Source organism: Selaginella moellendorffii, unplaced genomic scaffold (assembly GCF_000143415.4).
Source record: "Selaginella moellendorffii unplaced genomic scaffold, v1.0 SELMOscaffold_174, whole genome shotgun sequence".
Lineage (NCBI taxonomy): Eukaryota > Viridiplantae > Streptophyta > Lycopodiopsida > Selaginellales > Selaginellaceae > Selaginella > Selaginella moellendorffii.
In genome coordinates, this window is record NW_003314434.1 from 118,525 (window position 1) to 131,123 (window position 12,599).

The 12,599-nt window shown below is 45.5% G+C and overlaps 1 protein-coding gene and 1 pseudogene across 2 annotated transcripts; one reads left to right on the plus strand and one right to left on the minus strand.

Annotated features, from left to right (window-relative positions):
* The first annotated feature begins 83 nt into the window (after window positions 1-83).
* On the plus strand, window positions 84-4,396 carry LOC9638858 (F-box/LRR-repeat protein 15). Of its 2 annotated transcripts, XR_002991350.1 has the most exons (18): window positions 84-723; window positions 786-966; window positions 1,018-1,150; window positions 1,197-1,296; window positions 1,361-1,564; window positions 1,623-1,893; window positions 1,947-2,045; window positions 2,098-2,186; window positions 2,246-2,345; window positions 2,403-2,573; window positions 2,627-2,779; window positions 2,834-2,994; window positions 3,050-3,248; window positions 3,301-3,746; window positions 3,802-3,865; window positions 3,928-4,014; window positions 4,069-4,239; window positions 4,288-4,396. XR_002991350.1 is itself a non-coding variant. In XM_024667461.1 (17 exons), exons 1-17 carry the CDS (start codon window positions 215-217, stop codon window positions 4,150-4,152), a joined length of 3,051 nt encoding a protein of 1,016 aa, XP_024523229.1. In that variant the 5' UTR covers window positions 84-214; the 3' UTR covers window positions 4,153-4,396. The 2 variants fall into 2 exon arrangements, 1 of the variants encoding a protein (XP_024523229.1); XM_024667461.1 differs by having other exon boundaries at window positions 4,069-4,396.
* Window positions 4,397-5,306: 910 nt separating this feature from the next.
* LOC9638859 lies at window positions 5,307-12,598 on the minus strand (annotated as a pseudogene).
* Window position 12,599: the final 1 nt, after the last annotated feature.

The following is a 12,599-nucleotide window of genomic DNA, read 5'->3' on the forward strand; positions in this document are numbered from 1 at the left end:
AAAGAAATATATATACGGCAGGAGAAAAGATAAAAATGCATTGCAGTTATTTTACCCCTTTTATTATCGCAGTGAGCTGGAGAGAGTTTTGGCCTAGGTCTGAAATAAAATTAGGGTTTGTGCGTGCGAGTGGAGCTCACAATCGAGGTAAGCGTGCGAGCCCGAGAGCACGGCGCCGGCGCATCGCGTGGATTACCAGGAATGCGCGTTCGAAATGGAGGAGATTTCTGGCAGCAGCAGCGGCAACAGCAGCAGCAGCAGCAGCAGCAACAACGGCGGCGACGAGTGGGCGGCGAGAGGGCTGGAGAATGAGCCCCATTCCTCCATGCCCGAGTTGGAACAACAGGAGCGCCGGATCCTGAGAGGGAAAGGTCTAGCTCGCAGCTCCAGCGGCATTAGCGGCAGTGAGGACATTGGAACGAGCTCCACTGCCGCTGGCGCTGGCGAATCGCTCAGGGGGTACCAGAGCAGTGCTGCGTTGAAGGCTTGCTCGGATTCCCTGTCTCTGGGGTTTGAGTTTGGGGATGTAGATGGTTCCAGGATCGCGGCGGAGATTATCTCGGAGCTTGGGCGGGGGCTTCGCAATCAAGCCGAGGCACTGAGGATCATGGAAGAGGATACTCCTGAGACCGAGCAGCAGTGTTTTTTGCTAGCGCCTCCGGGAGCTAACAAGTCCCAGCTACACAAGCTTTCCAAGAGGACGAAGCTTGTTACTTTTGCTGCGTAAGTCTTGGTGGTTTTACCTTCCATAAATTCCTTTTGGATTTTTTATGACACCACTGCAGGCGTAGGAAGACTCGAGAGACGCAGGCTTTTGAGCTACAGATCCAGGAGCTTCGCAGGGAGATGTCTATCGCAGAGAAGGAGGAAGAGAAAATCGTTCCCATCGCGCCCCGGGAGGTGGAGCCAGAAGAACCTTTTGCTGGAGAGGCTAGGATGGATCTTACAGATGATTTGCTTCACAAGGTAACTTTTGTTTATTGATGTGGAGCTAGAATACCTGTTGAAACTGTGCAGGTTTTCTCTTATCTGGATGACGTCTCCTTGTGTCGTGCGGCAATAGTTTGTCGGCAATGGCGTGTCGCAAGTGCGCACGAGGACTTTTGGAAGATTTTGAATTTTGAAGGCCGACGGGTGACTCCGAAGCAAGGTGACCGCATCAATGTTGCAATTGTTTCTTACAAAATCTTCTGCAGTGAGAAACTTATGCCAAAGGTATCCCAACGCAATCGAGCTAAACCTGAAATGTAAAATTGTGGAGGATCTACTTGCGCTTGACGCAATCCGGAGCCTCAGGTGACGAGTAATTCAAGTGATTACTTTTTCATGCACTCATCCCTGTTTTTTCTTTGAATTTCAGAGCACTGCAGGTTCTTAGCTTGGGAGAGGGGTTATATGGTGATCCGTTCTTTCACGCTTTATCGGCCGAATGCGCTAGTTTGAGAACTTTGAGTATTTCAGACGCTGTCTTAGGCAGTGGAGCTTCTCAAGAGATACAGATCCGTCATGACCACTTGCTAAAACTCGATATTGTAAAATGCCGAGTTTTACGAGTTCATGTCCGGTAGGTACAGTGCTAAATGTTCAAGTTCTTGGTCCGTAACCTTATGTCTCGTTTGCAGAGGTTCACATTTGCAAGGGTTGTCTCTAAGACGCACAGGCACAGCTGCTGTAATACTTCACTGTCCTCGACTCTTGCGTCTTGATATATCGTCATGCCATAAGCTTTCTGATACTGGAGTGAGAGCAGCAGCGACAACCTGTCCACTTTTGTCGGAGCTGGATATATCTCATTGCTCTTATGTCAGTGATGAAACTCTGCGAGAGATTGCTATCGCGTGCTCAAACTTGAGGTCCCTTGATGCTTCAAATTGTCCTAACATTTCTCTTGAAGTAAGCATGAGAGTTGTAAGTTTGCGGATTAAATTCTGAGTCCGATTTTGCAGGGTGTTCGGATGCCAGTGCTCGTTTCTTTGACCCTTGTCAATTGCGAAGGAATCAATTCCTCGTCTATGACGGCCATCTCTCATTGTTACATGCTCGAAGTAAGTCAAGGATGGACTTTGCACCCTGTTAACTTTAGTCCTTCTCTTGCAGGAACTTCTTCTTGATTTTTGCTGGTTGCTGACGACGGTATCGCTAGACTTACCGCGCCTAAAGAAGATCAGTTTGACAAACTGTCGGAAGTAAGTCCTCTTTTGTTTTATGGTCCCTTTCACTTTTTGGCATCTTTCACTTGGATCAGGTTTTCAGAGCTTGCTCTTCGTTCGCCAGCTCTGACATCGATCGATGTCACAAAGTGTCCAATGCTCAACAGAATTGATATAAGTTCGAGTAGCCTTCAGGTAAAGTGTCGGCTACGTGTTATAAATTACTTACATTCTATATACATTTTCTAACAGAAGCTAGTTCTAAATCAACAACAAAACCTGGCGACCATACTTTTGCAATGCCCATCCTTGTACGAGGTCGACTTGACAGACTGTGACTCGCTTTCGAACTCTTTATGTGAAGTCTTCAGTAATGGGGGCGGATGCCCGCGATTGAGATCACTTATCCTCGACAGCTGTGAGGTATGTCCTTTCTGTTTCTCGAAATGGCAAGTGCACATGAGTACGCTGTGCAGGGTCTAACGGCTATAAGGTTATCGAGCTCATCGTTACTTTATTTATCTCTTGCTGGCTGCCGAACAGTTTCCTCTATCGATCTTCAGTGTCCAGAGCTTCAACGCTTGCTGTTAGATGGATGTGACCATCTCAGTCGGGCAAGCTTAAAACCGGTATGTTTTCTTGGTTGGGTAATTGATGACTTAGATGCTGCTGTGTTGTGGCAGGTCGGATTGAGATCCTTAAATCTTGGAATCTGTCCCCACCTGAAAACACTTGTCATCAGAGCGGATCAGATGGTGGCTCTTGATCTCAGGGGGTGTGGAATTCTTCGCCAGGCGGAAATCATTTGCCCGTCTCTCCTGTCTTTAGATGCTTCGTACTGCAGGTTTGATCTGATAACACGTACGTTACTTGGTTGTTACTGATGCTGTACTGTGCAGCCAACTAGGAGATGACTGTCTTGCGGCCACGAGTAATGCATGCTCGCTTATACAGTCCCTTGTTCTGGCGTCATGTCCTTCCGTGGGACCAAGTGGTTTGCTAGCCTTGAAGCAGTTGCCGGGCTTAACAGTTTTGGACCTCTCTTACACATTTTTGACCGACTTGTCTCCCATCTACGAAGCATGTCCTCAGTTGGAGGTCAGTGATTATCTTCGGAAAATTGTTGGGTGTTAAATTTTTTTCTCTCCAGGTCTTGAGGCTCTCTGCGTGTAAATACCTCGCCAACGACGCTTTGGTCGCCTTGCATGGTGGAAAACTACTTCCGGATCTGCAAGAACTTGATCTTTCGTATGGGAGCCTTGACCGGAATGCAATCGACGGGCTGCTGTCGGAATGTCCCCACCTCAAACACGTCAGTCTCAATGGCTGCTCCAACGTGTTTGACATCGAGTGGCCGTCTGCAAGCACCGAGGAGGATACCCATATGCACGATGCTGACCGTGAAGAACAGCCAATGGAAGTTTCAGCGGAGAGGTGCTTGCAGACTTTGAACTGCGTCGGGTGCCCCAACATCAAGAGAGTTTTCATTCCGTCATCGGCTGGTTGCCTCCATCTCTCGATTCTGAACCTCTCCTTGTCCACCAACATAAAGGAGGTACGACTGGCGTGCACGAACTTGATAGCTTTGAACTTGAGGTATGTGGATCGCATTCGCCTATCACCTTTGCCCTCTAACTTTGTGTTCTTTTAGTAACTGCCTGTCGCTCATGGATCTTAAACTGGATTGTCCCAAGCTCGTGAGCCTGTGTTTGCAGGTACTTAGTTTTCTTACGCCCAAAAAAAAAAACCTCTTTTCATCTCACCTCCTCGCTTGTAGGCATCTGGAATCGAGGAAGGCGAGCTGGAAGAAGCCATAAGAGATTGCAGTTTGCTGGAGACTTTAGACCTTCGGAACTGCCCAAAGGTGTGCCGACTTTCACTTTATTGCTCTTCTTTTCGCTAAAGCTGTTCCTTACAGATACAAACTTCTACCCTGGTGAAAATACGAGCGATTCGTCCTGGAATAAAGCGACTCTATAACAGTTGGGGGACACCCGGCTAGTAGCGCTGCTATTGTACAGGAAAAAGGAACAAAAGATAGCCGGCGACCAAAGATTATGAAAAGGAAAGGAGCTCCACCATCATCCAAGTGAGTGTGGATGGCTTGTTAGCATTGTTCGTGCTAATAGCCATATAGTTTTGACAGGATATTATTGCCGGATAGCTGCCACAGTGAAAGCCTCAAAAGGTCCATTGTAATATCATAAATTCCCAGTATGTATGTTCAAGCTTCTTCTTCTGTCTTCTTCCGATGGTTCCTTCTGTCTTCTTACATGTGAAAGAAACATGCCGATGAGATATCAAAACTCGAAGCATGAAAACTCTAGTACCTGGAGCTCGCTAAGTTGCTGCTGCAAATAGACCTTCCGAACCAGTGGAATTTGCGAGAGGTTTTTAAGTGCAGCGAGTTCCTGTTTACAATCTAAAGACTTTAGTATGAATCACAACGCAAATTCCAACTTGCCTTTTCTAGCTCTGTGAGTTCCAGCGAGTAGGCGTTGGACACACGCGCAGAGAGTTCTTCCGCACGCTGGATAGCCTCCTTTGCGAGGTTCCCAGTCACCGCAACCAATCGCCTCGTACCCTTGGCGACTCCCTCTTCCGAGACAATAGCAAATGCCTCGGCCTGTCTAGTGTTCGAGAGGTGCGTTCCTGATAGTCGAATTTAGCGAGCTTTTTCGTTGCTAAACGATATCAACTTACCTCCGCACAGCTCCACCGAATGGGTCACGCAAGATGGATCATTAAGTTGGCGAGAAAGGAGGGAGATAAGCTCGCCAAGGCATGGATCCGCACCATCTTCTGGGTGTGCTACCGCGTCAACCTGCCAGGAAAAGGCTGCCATCTCCTTCGATGATGCCTGGGAGCTCCACCGGAAATGCACTCCCGGCCAACTCGGCCAGCTCTCTTTCATCGTCAAGCGTCAACGCCGCGCCTGTGAGCCGATCAACAAGTTTGATGTTCTGAGAGCCTTCTCTCTAGGATTCCCCGCCGTAGCCGTCGAGGACGAGGCTGTGGCTGCAGCCATCCTTAACTTAGTTCTCGCATAACGGTACGAGTTCATCTGTTTTACATTTGTTTCATACAGCTCTTGACAATTCTCCCATTTGTTTCATACAGCTCTTGACAACTCTCCCATCTTTAGAACACTACCGCTAATGGTATGGTACTTTTTATTCTTGTTTCGTTCAGCTCTAACAGTTATCGCATTTTTAGGATGAAAAAATGTGAGCAGCGTGCTCCTCGGCTATGAGCATCGCTTTGCTGATTCCATCAACGTTGCTGCCCTGAAACAATATGAACATGTAAACGAGACGAGAAACTAATACAAGGAAGGAGCTTACTTGTCCCTGAGCAAACATGGACTCGCCACCACTGTTCCCATTCAATGGCTCCAAAGCCTTTCTCAGCCACTCGACAGCGCCGACTCCATTCCCCGCCACGAAACTTGGGACTCCAGCGCAGACCAGCACCTTTCTCGCCACTGAATCGACACTGAAGATCATCGTCGCAACGCTCTGAAAATTAGCACACCACGGCAAGAAGTCATGATTGGTGATCGATCGAAAACACAGCCTTACTCTCTCGGTGCCTGCTGCAACACCTTCCCGGAGAGCAGTCGTGTCGAGGCCAACGTCGACTCTTAGAACGGACCATTTGAGGCCCCGCAAAACTGCCTGATCCACACAGCAAACTGTTGTCTCTATTGCTCTCTGCAGATTCAAGTCCAGAGCCCGTTGTCTTCCGATGGTTTCTTCTGTTGTGGTGGTTATGGGGGTTGACAGTAGCACAGATATCTCGAGCCCGCGGCTAAAAGCTTGGTTGAAGAGAATGCGCGTGTGGAGTGGAGAGATAAATGGGAACCACGAGAGGAAGATGATGGGAGCGAAGATCACGTAGCCCATGCCGACGTCGTAGCTCCAGGCCCAGACGGACATGAGCCACCACAGCCTCGCCTTCTTGAGCCATGGTTTGCAAGCTATGCCAATCTGCGAAGAAAGAGTTGGAGGTGATAATGGATTGGAGGGAAGCTACACAAAGCTTACGCTGAGAATCCCCCAGCCGGTGGGAATGAGAGCTAGGATGCTCGCTATAACATCCAGGACTTGGAGCCTCAGCGTGAAGACGCATCCGGTGATGAAGGCAGCGAGAAGAACTATGAATGCAAGGAAGTGAACAAAGCGGAGCTTGTTACTGCTCCTTGGGCTGAGCGACAGGAACTACAAAAGAGAGAAACGTTTGATTAGCGTGAGAGCTGGCTGGGTTTGGAGCTTACCGCCACTAGCAAGCCTATGCAAACGAACAACACCCATGAACTTGCGTACACCTGACAGCACAAGCTCTCTTGTTTGTGCATGCTCTTAAAGACGAAAACACAGCTTTTACCAGCAGAGAGATTGTTCCGACACCCGACCTGAGGTGATAAGCCACTCCAAACTGGATAAGGAAGAAGCGTAAGCTCAGGATGCATTCCACGGCTCTAGCTCGGAAGCCCATCAAATCCGTCTAGCAGAAAGAACAAGAGAAACACGAAACTAGTAGTTTTCAAGTTGGATAACTTTTCTTGTACCCGTTTTTCCCACCAGGTGGCCCAGCTCTCGTAATCCGGGGCGGAATGGCTCTTGTTTGTAAGCCAGTTATTCCAGTTGGTTATGTCTTCCACAGTCCTGGAAAAGAAGAATTTATCATTCGTGCAAACAACGCCATCAGACTAACTTACTTTTGCCACTCAAAGCTGAGTGGATTGAAGAAAAACGGGGCGTAGAGCCAGCATATGGCAAGGAAACCGATGTCCAGAGCCAGTAGAACGTATCCTTTTCTTGTCCGTTGTGCTCCATATACCACGTAGACGAACAACAGCATTGCTATCTCCAAACTACACGGGGATTAGCTTCGAACGAGGACATAAAAGACGTACCCTTTGACAAAATGGCTGCGCGAGTAGAAGCGATAGTTCTCAGCAAAATGGACGTGCTCAATGACAAATCCACGCCCAGTGCTGCGATACTGACACACAACATCCATGGTTTAGAGGAGCTTCGAAGTTAATTCTTTCTTCACTTGCCATTGCACCTCCATGGAGTATCGTCCTACCAAAGTAGTGTGTTCTTGTGGCCAACGAGAAAGCAAAGAAAATAAACGAGCCCAGCAGCCACATGAGAATGAAGTACTGTAGAGCCTGAAAGTGAATAAAACTGAGCTTGTGAGACATTCCTTGTAAACTTGGAAAACATCACCTTGAGAAAGCCTTGCTCCAAAATGTAGCCCGTGACCATGGGAGCGCAGTTTAAGAACCCATACTGAAAAATCGCTTGCGTTGCAAGCACTGATTCCAGTGCGTTGTTGCCTTCTATGCGAGCCTTTGTCAGCATATCTTTTTCCACCCCCGACAGAACCTTCACAAGAAGACACAGAACTATTACGTGAAGTTGGGAAGTTTAGGACTACCATGTAAACTTTCCCATACAAGTATGCATAAAGTGCCACGACTATCATCTGTAGAAAAAGAAAAATGAAAAAAGAAAAAAGTCCAAGTTTACAATGATTTGAATTCATGCTTACCGCTGTAGATATATAGAACCCAACAGATGTATAGTAAAACGACAGCATTCTCCAGAAATCAAAGAATCGTGCCAAGCGGTAGACGTCCCTGCTGAGGATCTGCTCGCCATTTCCGCTCGAGACTTTGGCCTCAAATGCTGATATTTGATTCAGCCCCAGGTCCCGACCTTTACCAACTTGAATATATTCGTGATGGGTCACCATGCCACCTCTGAGTGTAGAATTGTATCCTACAATTGCATTCGATTAGTTCACACCGAGCAGAGGTGTGACTTACCAGCAAAGATGTCTTCACTCAAGTTGATGGTTCTCGAGGCTTTGCTGATCCCACCCCTGGTTATGTGAAAGATCCGATCAAACACATCTGGATGCCCGTAGTGCATTCGTATCCTGCATACAGTATTGTAGAAGGTTGGGAAATGTAAAGCAGGACTTACTTCAATGGATTTGCCATGACTCGTTGGGAGAGAGTAACAAAGGTGGTTTCCTGATTGGACATGAACCACGCTAGCGATGAAACACTGCAAAAAAAAAAAAAAAAATCAATTTTCAAGTGCGAGTTTGATTTAGTACCTTCCAGTAAATACATGCTCTCGGACACCCAAGATGGTCGGCACTTGTCTGTCCGGTTTCTTGTGGGGAGGGCGGAATTCCTCAAGTAAGTTTCGCATTTTTAAAGCCTCCTCAAAGTAATTGTCCTAGACGGAAACAATTATCAAAACGGTAAAGATTAAGTTATTGCATAGGTCACTTGATTCATGTCAATTGTTTGCAATGCTTCTCCACGGGTAAAGATGATGGCATGGTTTTGGTTTTCCGGCTTTCCCTCGCCGATGCGAAAATCACCGGGAAGCTCAATGCTGTATATTGTCTAAAAAGAAAAAAATGAAAATAAAAATAAGAAAGAAGCGACAATCGAGTATTACTTTTATATCTTTCCCATCAAGCATTGCAAGCTTGGATGAATGCGTTTTCCCATCGTTTCCTACGTCGATATATGCCACTCTTAAAAGTGGATGCCTGTATCACAGAATTCATGTTAGTTCACAAAATCATGGATATTATACTTCTTCATCAAAAAGTTGATGTCATTTGCTTTAGTGTGCTTGGTTTTTATAAATTCGCCGTATCTTTGAGCAGCTACAATATACGTGAACTTTTGCGCAGGCACGAGGTCTGTGCAATCCAAGTTTAAGTAGCTGCCAAAAGAAAATCGTCGATTAACCAACCTATTAACTCATCACCGTCGCCCCCGGTATGTTGAAACTTCAAGGCATCATAATAATACATCATTCCTCGAACTGCATACGAAAGATATTGCACAAATCAACAATCAAAGTGATTGAATGTGCACTTACCCGTCCTTGCCAAAGTCTGGCCACGATATGAAGCCCAAAGTCGGATTTCGTCGTCGTCCTCAGGAAGGCTTTTCTTCCCTATCCTTTTCTTCTCCATCCTTTCGTTAAAATTCTCCCATTCGTCTGCAACACCATGCTAGCATGCTATCTATAATTCAGCTCACATACCTGAGTAGACAAGCTGGAGATAATATAGCGTGGTAATCCCATCTTTGTTTTTCGTATGAAGGTCGTTTGTGCTATATACAACTTCCTCATCCAGATATGGTGTCAAAACGCTGCAAGCAGAAGAATATTAAATTTTTTTTGAAGAGAACACGCCTGTAAAAAGCACCTGAAAGATAGCATTCGATCAACCGATGGAGGCTTTGGCATTTTCATGAGCAACGAGTTGCCAAAGAATAGAAGCCGGCGTCGGGCTTCTCCGTTTCTAGGAACGTCTAAGACATTTGTTGTCCCGTTTAGCATTTTCTCAAGTCGAAGCTTTTCCACACTCAAAGTGTTCAGCTCCTGATCCTGCAAGATAAGTATCAGGGACTGCTTTCTAACGCAAGAAATTTCACTCACATTCCAGTTTACGTGGAGAGTCTTGTCATCCAGCAGATTTTGAACCATAGGACTCGTTATCGGTATCCGCATTTTAAGCAGATGAGTAGCTTCCTCGTTGTATATGCCATGTTTCCAGTTATTATAGTACTTTTCTTTCAACTCGTTCGTCCTATATAGGCAATTGAGGGCCAAGTTCCAATATGGAGCTAACATTACCACACGCCAAGCCGGTCAAGGATTTCTCCAACGGTGAAGAATATTTCTTTGATAGCATCTCGGAGATAGCCTTCTTTGCTGAGACTTCTTAAAAGCTCGTTATGGTCTTTTCTATCAGCCAATGACACAGCAAGTTGCACCTTATTCCACAAGAAGATCATATCAAAAACGAGTTTACTGATTCCTAAAGAGGTTACCTCATTGACTACAATAAAAAGAGGCCACCTGTTAACGTTAACCGCACCGTTTCCAATTGTAAATTCTTTTGGTGGCGGCATTACGAACAGCTCTTTCTCACTGGAACACAAACAGGCCATGAAAAAAAGAAGTGATAGAATTGTGAGAACTTTACTTGTCACTTAAGTAGTCTTCCTCTCGCAATTTACTGATCAGCTCATTCCAGCACTTGTAAAAAACAGGTTCTCCAGAACCCTCAACTAATCGTTTTTCAAAATGTTTTGGCATCCTGCGAAACTGCTTGGCAAACATATACATTGACCTCATCTGAAGAGAAAATCACTTTCATAGTTAGCTGGTACCATTTAAAACCTGGCATTACCTCTCCAAGGTGGGCGATACCACCAGTTACGCAGCCAAGAATAGCGGAAAATACGACATACCAAATCTGCGTGTCAAGGAAATAAATCTGCGATGCAATGCATTCCAATTTTAGTACCTTCATCAAAGTATGAAAACATATACTTTCCAGGACTACTGGTGTCCACAAGGCGGCAACGGTGAGAATGTTGTAATGGTCTGCCGAAGAATCAAGAGAAAATTAAGCTTGGAACAGGACGTGCATGCTCATACTCTTGGAAATAAAGTCGTGCCAAACATAATTCGCATCTCTCATCATGATAATAGAGCGCGTTGGCTTAACCAAAGGTACTATCTGAAGGCAATTCGATAAGTAATCGTGGCATAAATAAAAAAAAACCTTGAAACTTCTCACTTGTGTCTTATAGCTAACAAAAAACTTGGCAGCGAGCAGAACTATCCAAAAGGACGCGTACCTGACATCACGAATTGACATAGAAAGGAGGACTAGAATAGACATTATACATACTTAAGGAAATCCAATGGTCTTACTTGCATGCCACTCCCGATAAAGTACCTTTCCTGTTTTACACTTCTTAGAGCTTACCAAAAGCAAATTACAAACCTTGAATATCCATTTGAGCCATGTAACAGATTTCCCTTTATCAGTGGGGAAAAAGCTCAAGAGGGAGTGGCCGATTGCATGAGCCAAATGCGCTACGAGATAAAATGACGCCACATACTCGTAAATCTTAAAATAGTCGACAGAAGTTTCAGGTTCATTTTCTTGAAAGCTCTTGCTGGAAACGAGGGGTAAGAAAACGTATCAGAAACATTCCTTACATAGAAAGAAAGGTTTGGATCCCTGTTGCAACACCGTAGAAAAGAAACTGGAGAGCAATCCTCACATTGTGCTTTACATAAGCACCATAGGTAAAGACGATGTCGAGAGTGGCTGCACACGAAGTGTAAGATCTTAATAAAAGCCAAAGGCTTCTGGCTTACACTGGAAAAACATCAAGAAGGCATGAGTAGGACCAAAAAGTAAAAGGTATTTGAGCTTAAGGCTTTGAGTGAACGCAATTATAAGCAGGGCCTGTGGACATTACCAGATTACAAGTTCAATACACCAAAGTGGCACCAACCTGCAGCATGATTGTGAAGAAAATCCAAAGCCTGTGAAAGCTATGGAAAATATGAAGAAAAGTGCGATGCTCGATAAAATTGACTTTTTTCTTGCGTCGCCATTTCTCTAATCCGGGGACTGTTATGACCAAAGAAAGATTGTTATCATCCCATGTGAAGACTTTCAAGCACTGAGAGGACCTGGAAACAACAAACAGCTTTGGTACAAAGAATTATGAAAATTACCAACCAGAATAGCTCGTTCAGATCATCGTAGTTTGCAATCCTTCTATGAGAAATAATGGGACTTGGTTTGCGATCTTTTTCCTCCTTCAAAATCGAATAGACGGGCGTAATCACGCTCTCGAGAAACCCATTTTTGGCTTTGGCATTATGCCGAATTATACTTGTTTTCATCTGCAAAAGAAATAGTAATGAAACACAAGTGATCTACTTCTCTGGTGAAGAACCTTGTGGAAGATAAAACAAAGGCATTCGGGCATAAATCTTAAGTTCGCCGCTTCTCCCCATATCAGCAAGTACAAGCACAAGGACATTAGATGATCGTCGCCTTTGAAACTGTAATGAAGGTGGTGAAGCGACCATAGAAAAAAAGTTTTAGATACCTGTGCTGATCAGATTTAGAGTGCTTATCATCAATCCGAGATTTAGAGTGCTCATCATCAATCCAAGACTTAGAGTGCGTATACCAACTCTTGTAATTCTCTAAAGTCTTATTCGCAAGGTGACGAATGGCGGAACTGATATCTTTTTCGTGCGTGTTGGCAATCAACTGGATAATGTGCTCGCGCTGATTCCTCACATTGTCTTCCTGGAACTGGAGCTGTCATCCATCGTCACTGGGCAAAAAGAAAATCCTGACCTGGAACTTACAAACGTCTCTGAGGTAATCCAGTATGTCCTCATCTTTTGTGTCATCTATTATCGATTCTCTGACTGTCTTGAGCTTCTTCTTGACGCTGTCTTCCACCTTGAAAACGAAACGATTAAGCCCGCCGCTGGATCGATCGAAGAAATACCTCGAGCAATTTGCTAGCGTGATCCGTTGCCGAGCTCGCGGCCATCGCTCCGGCGCCTCGAC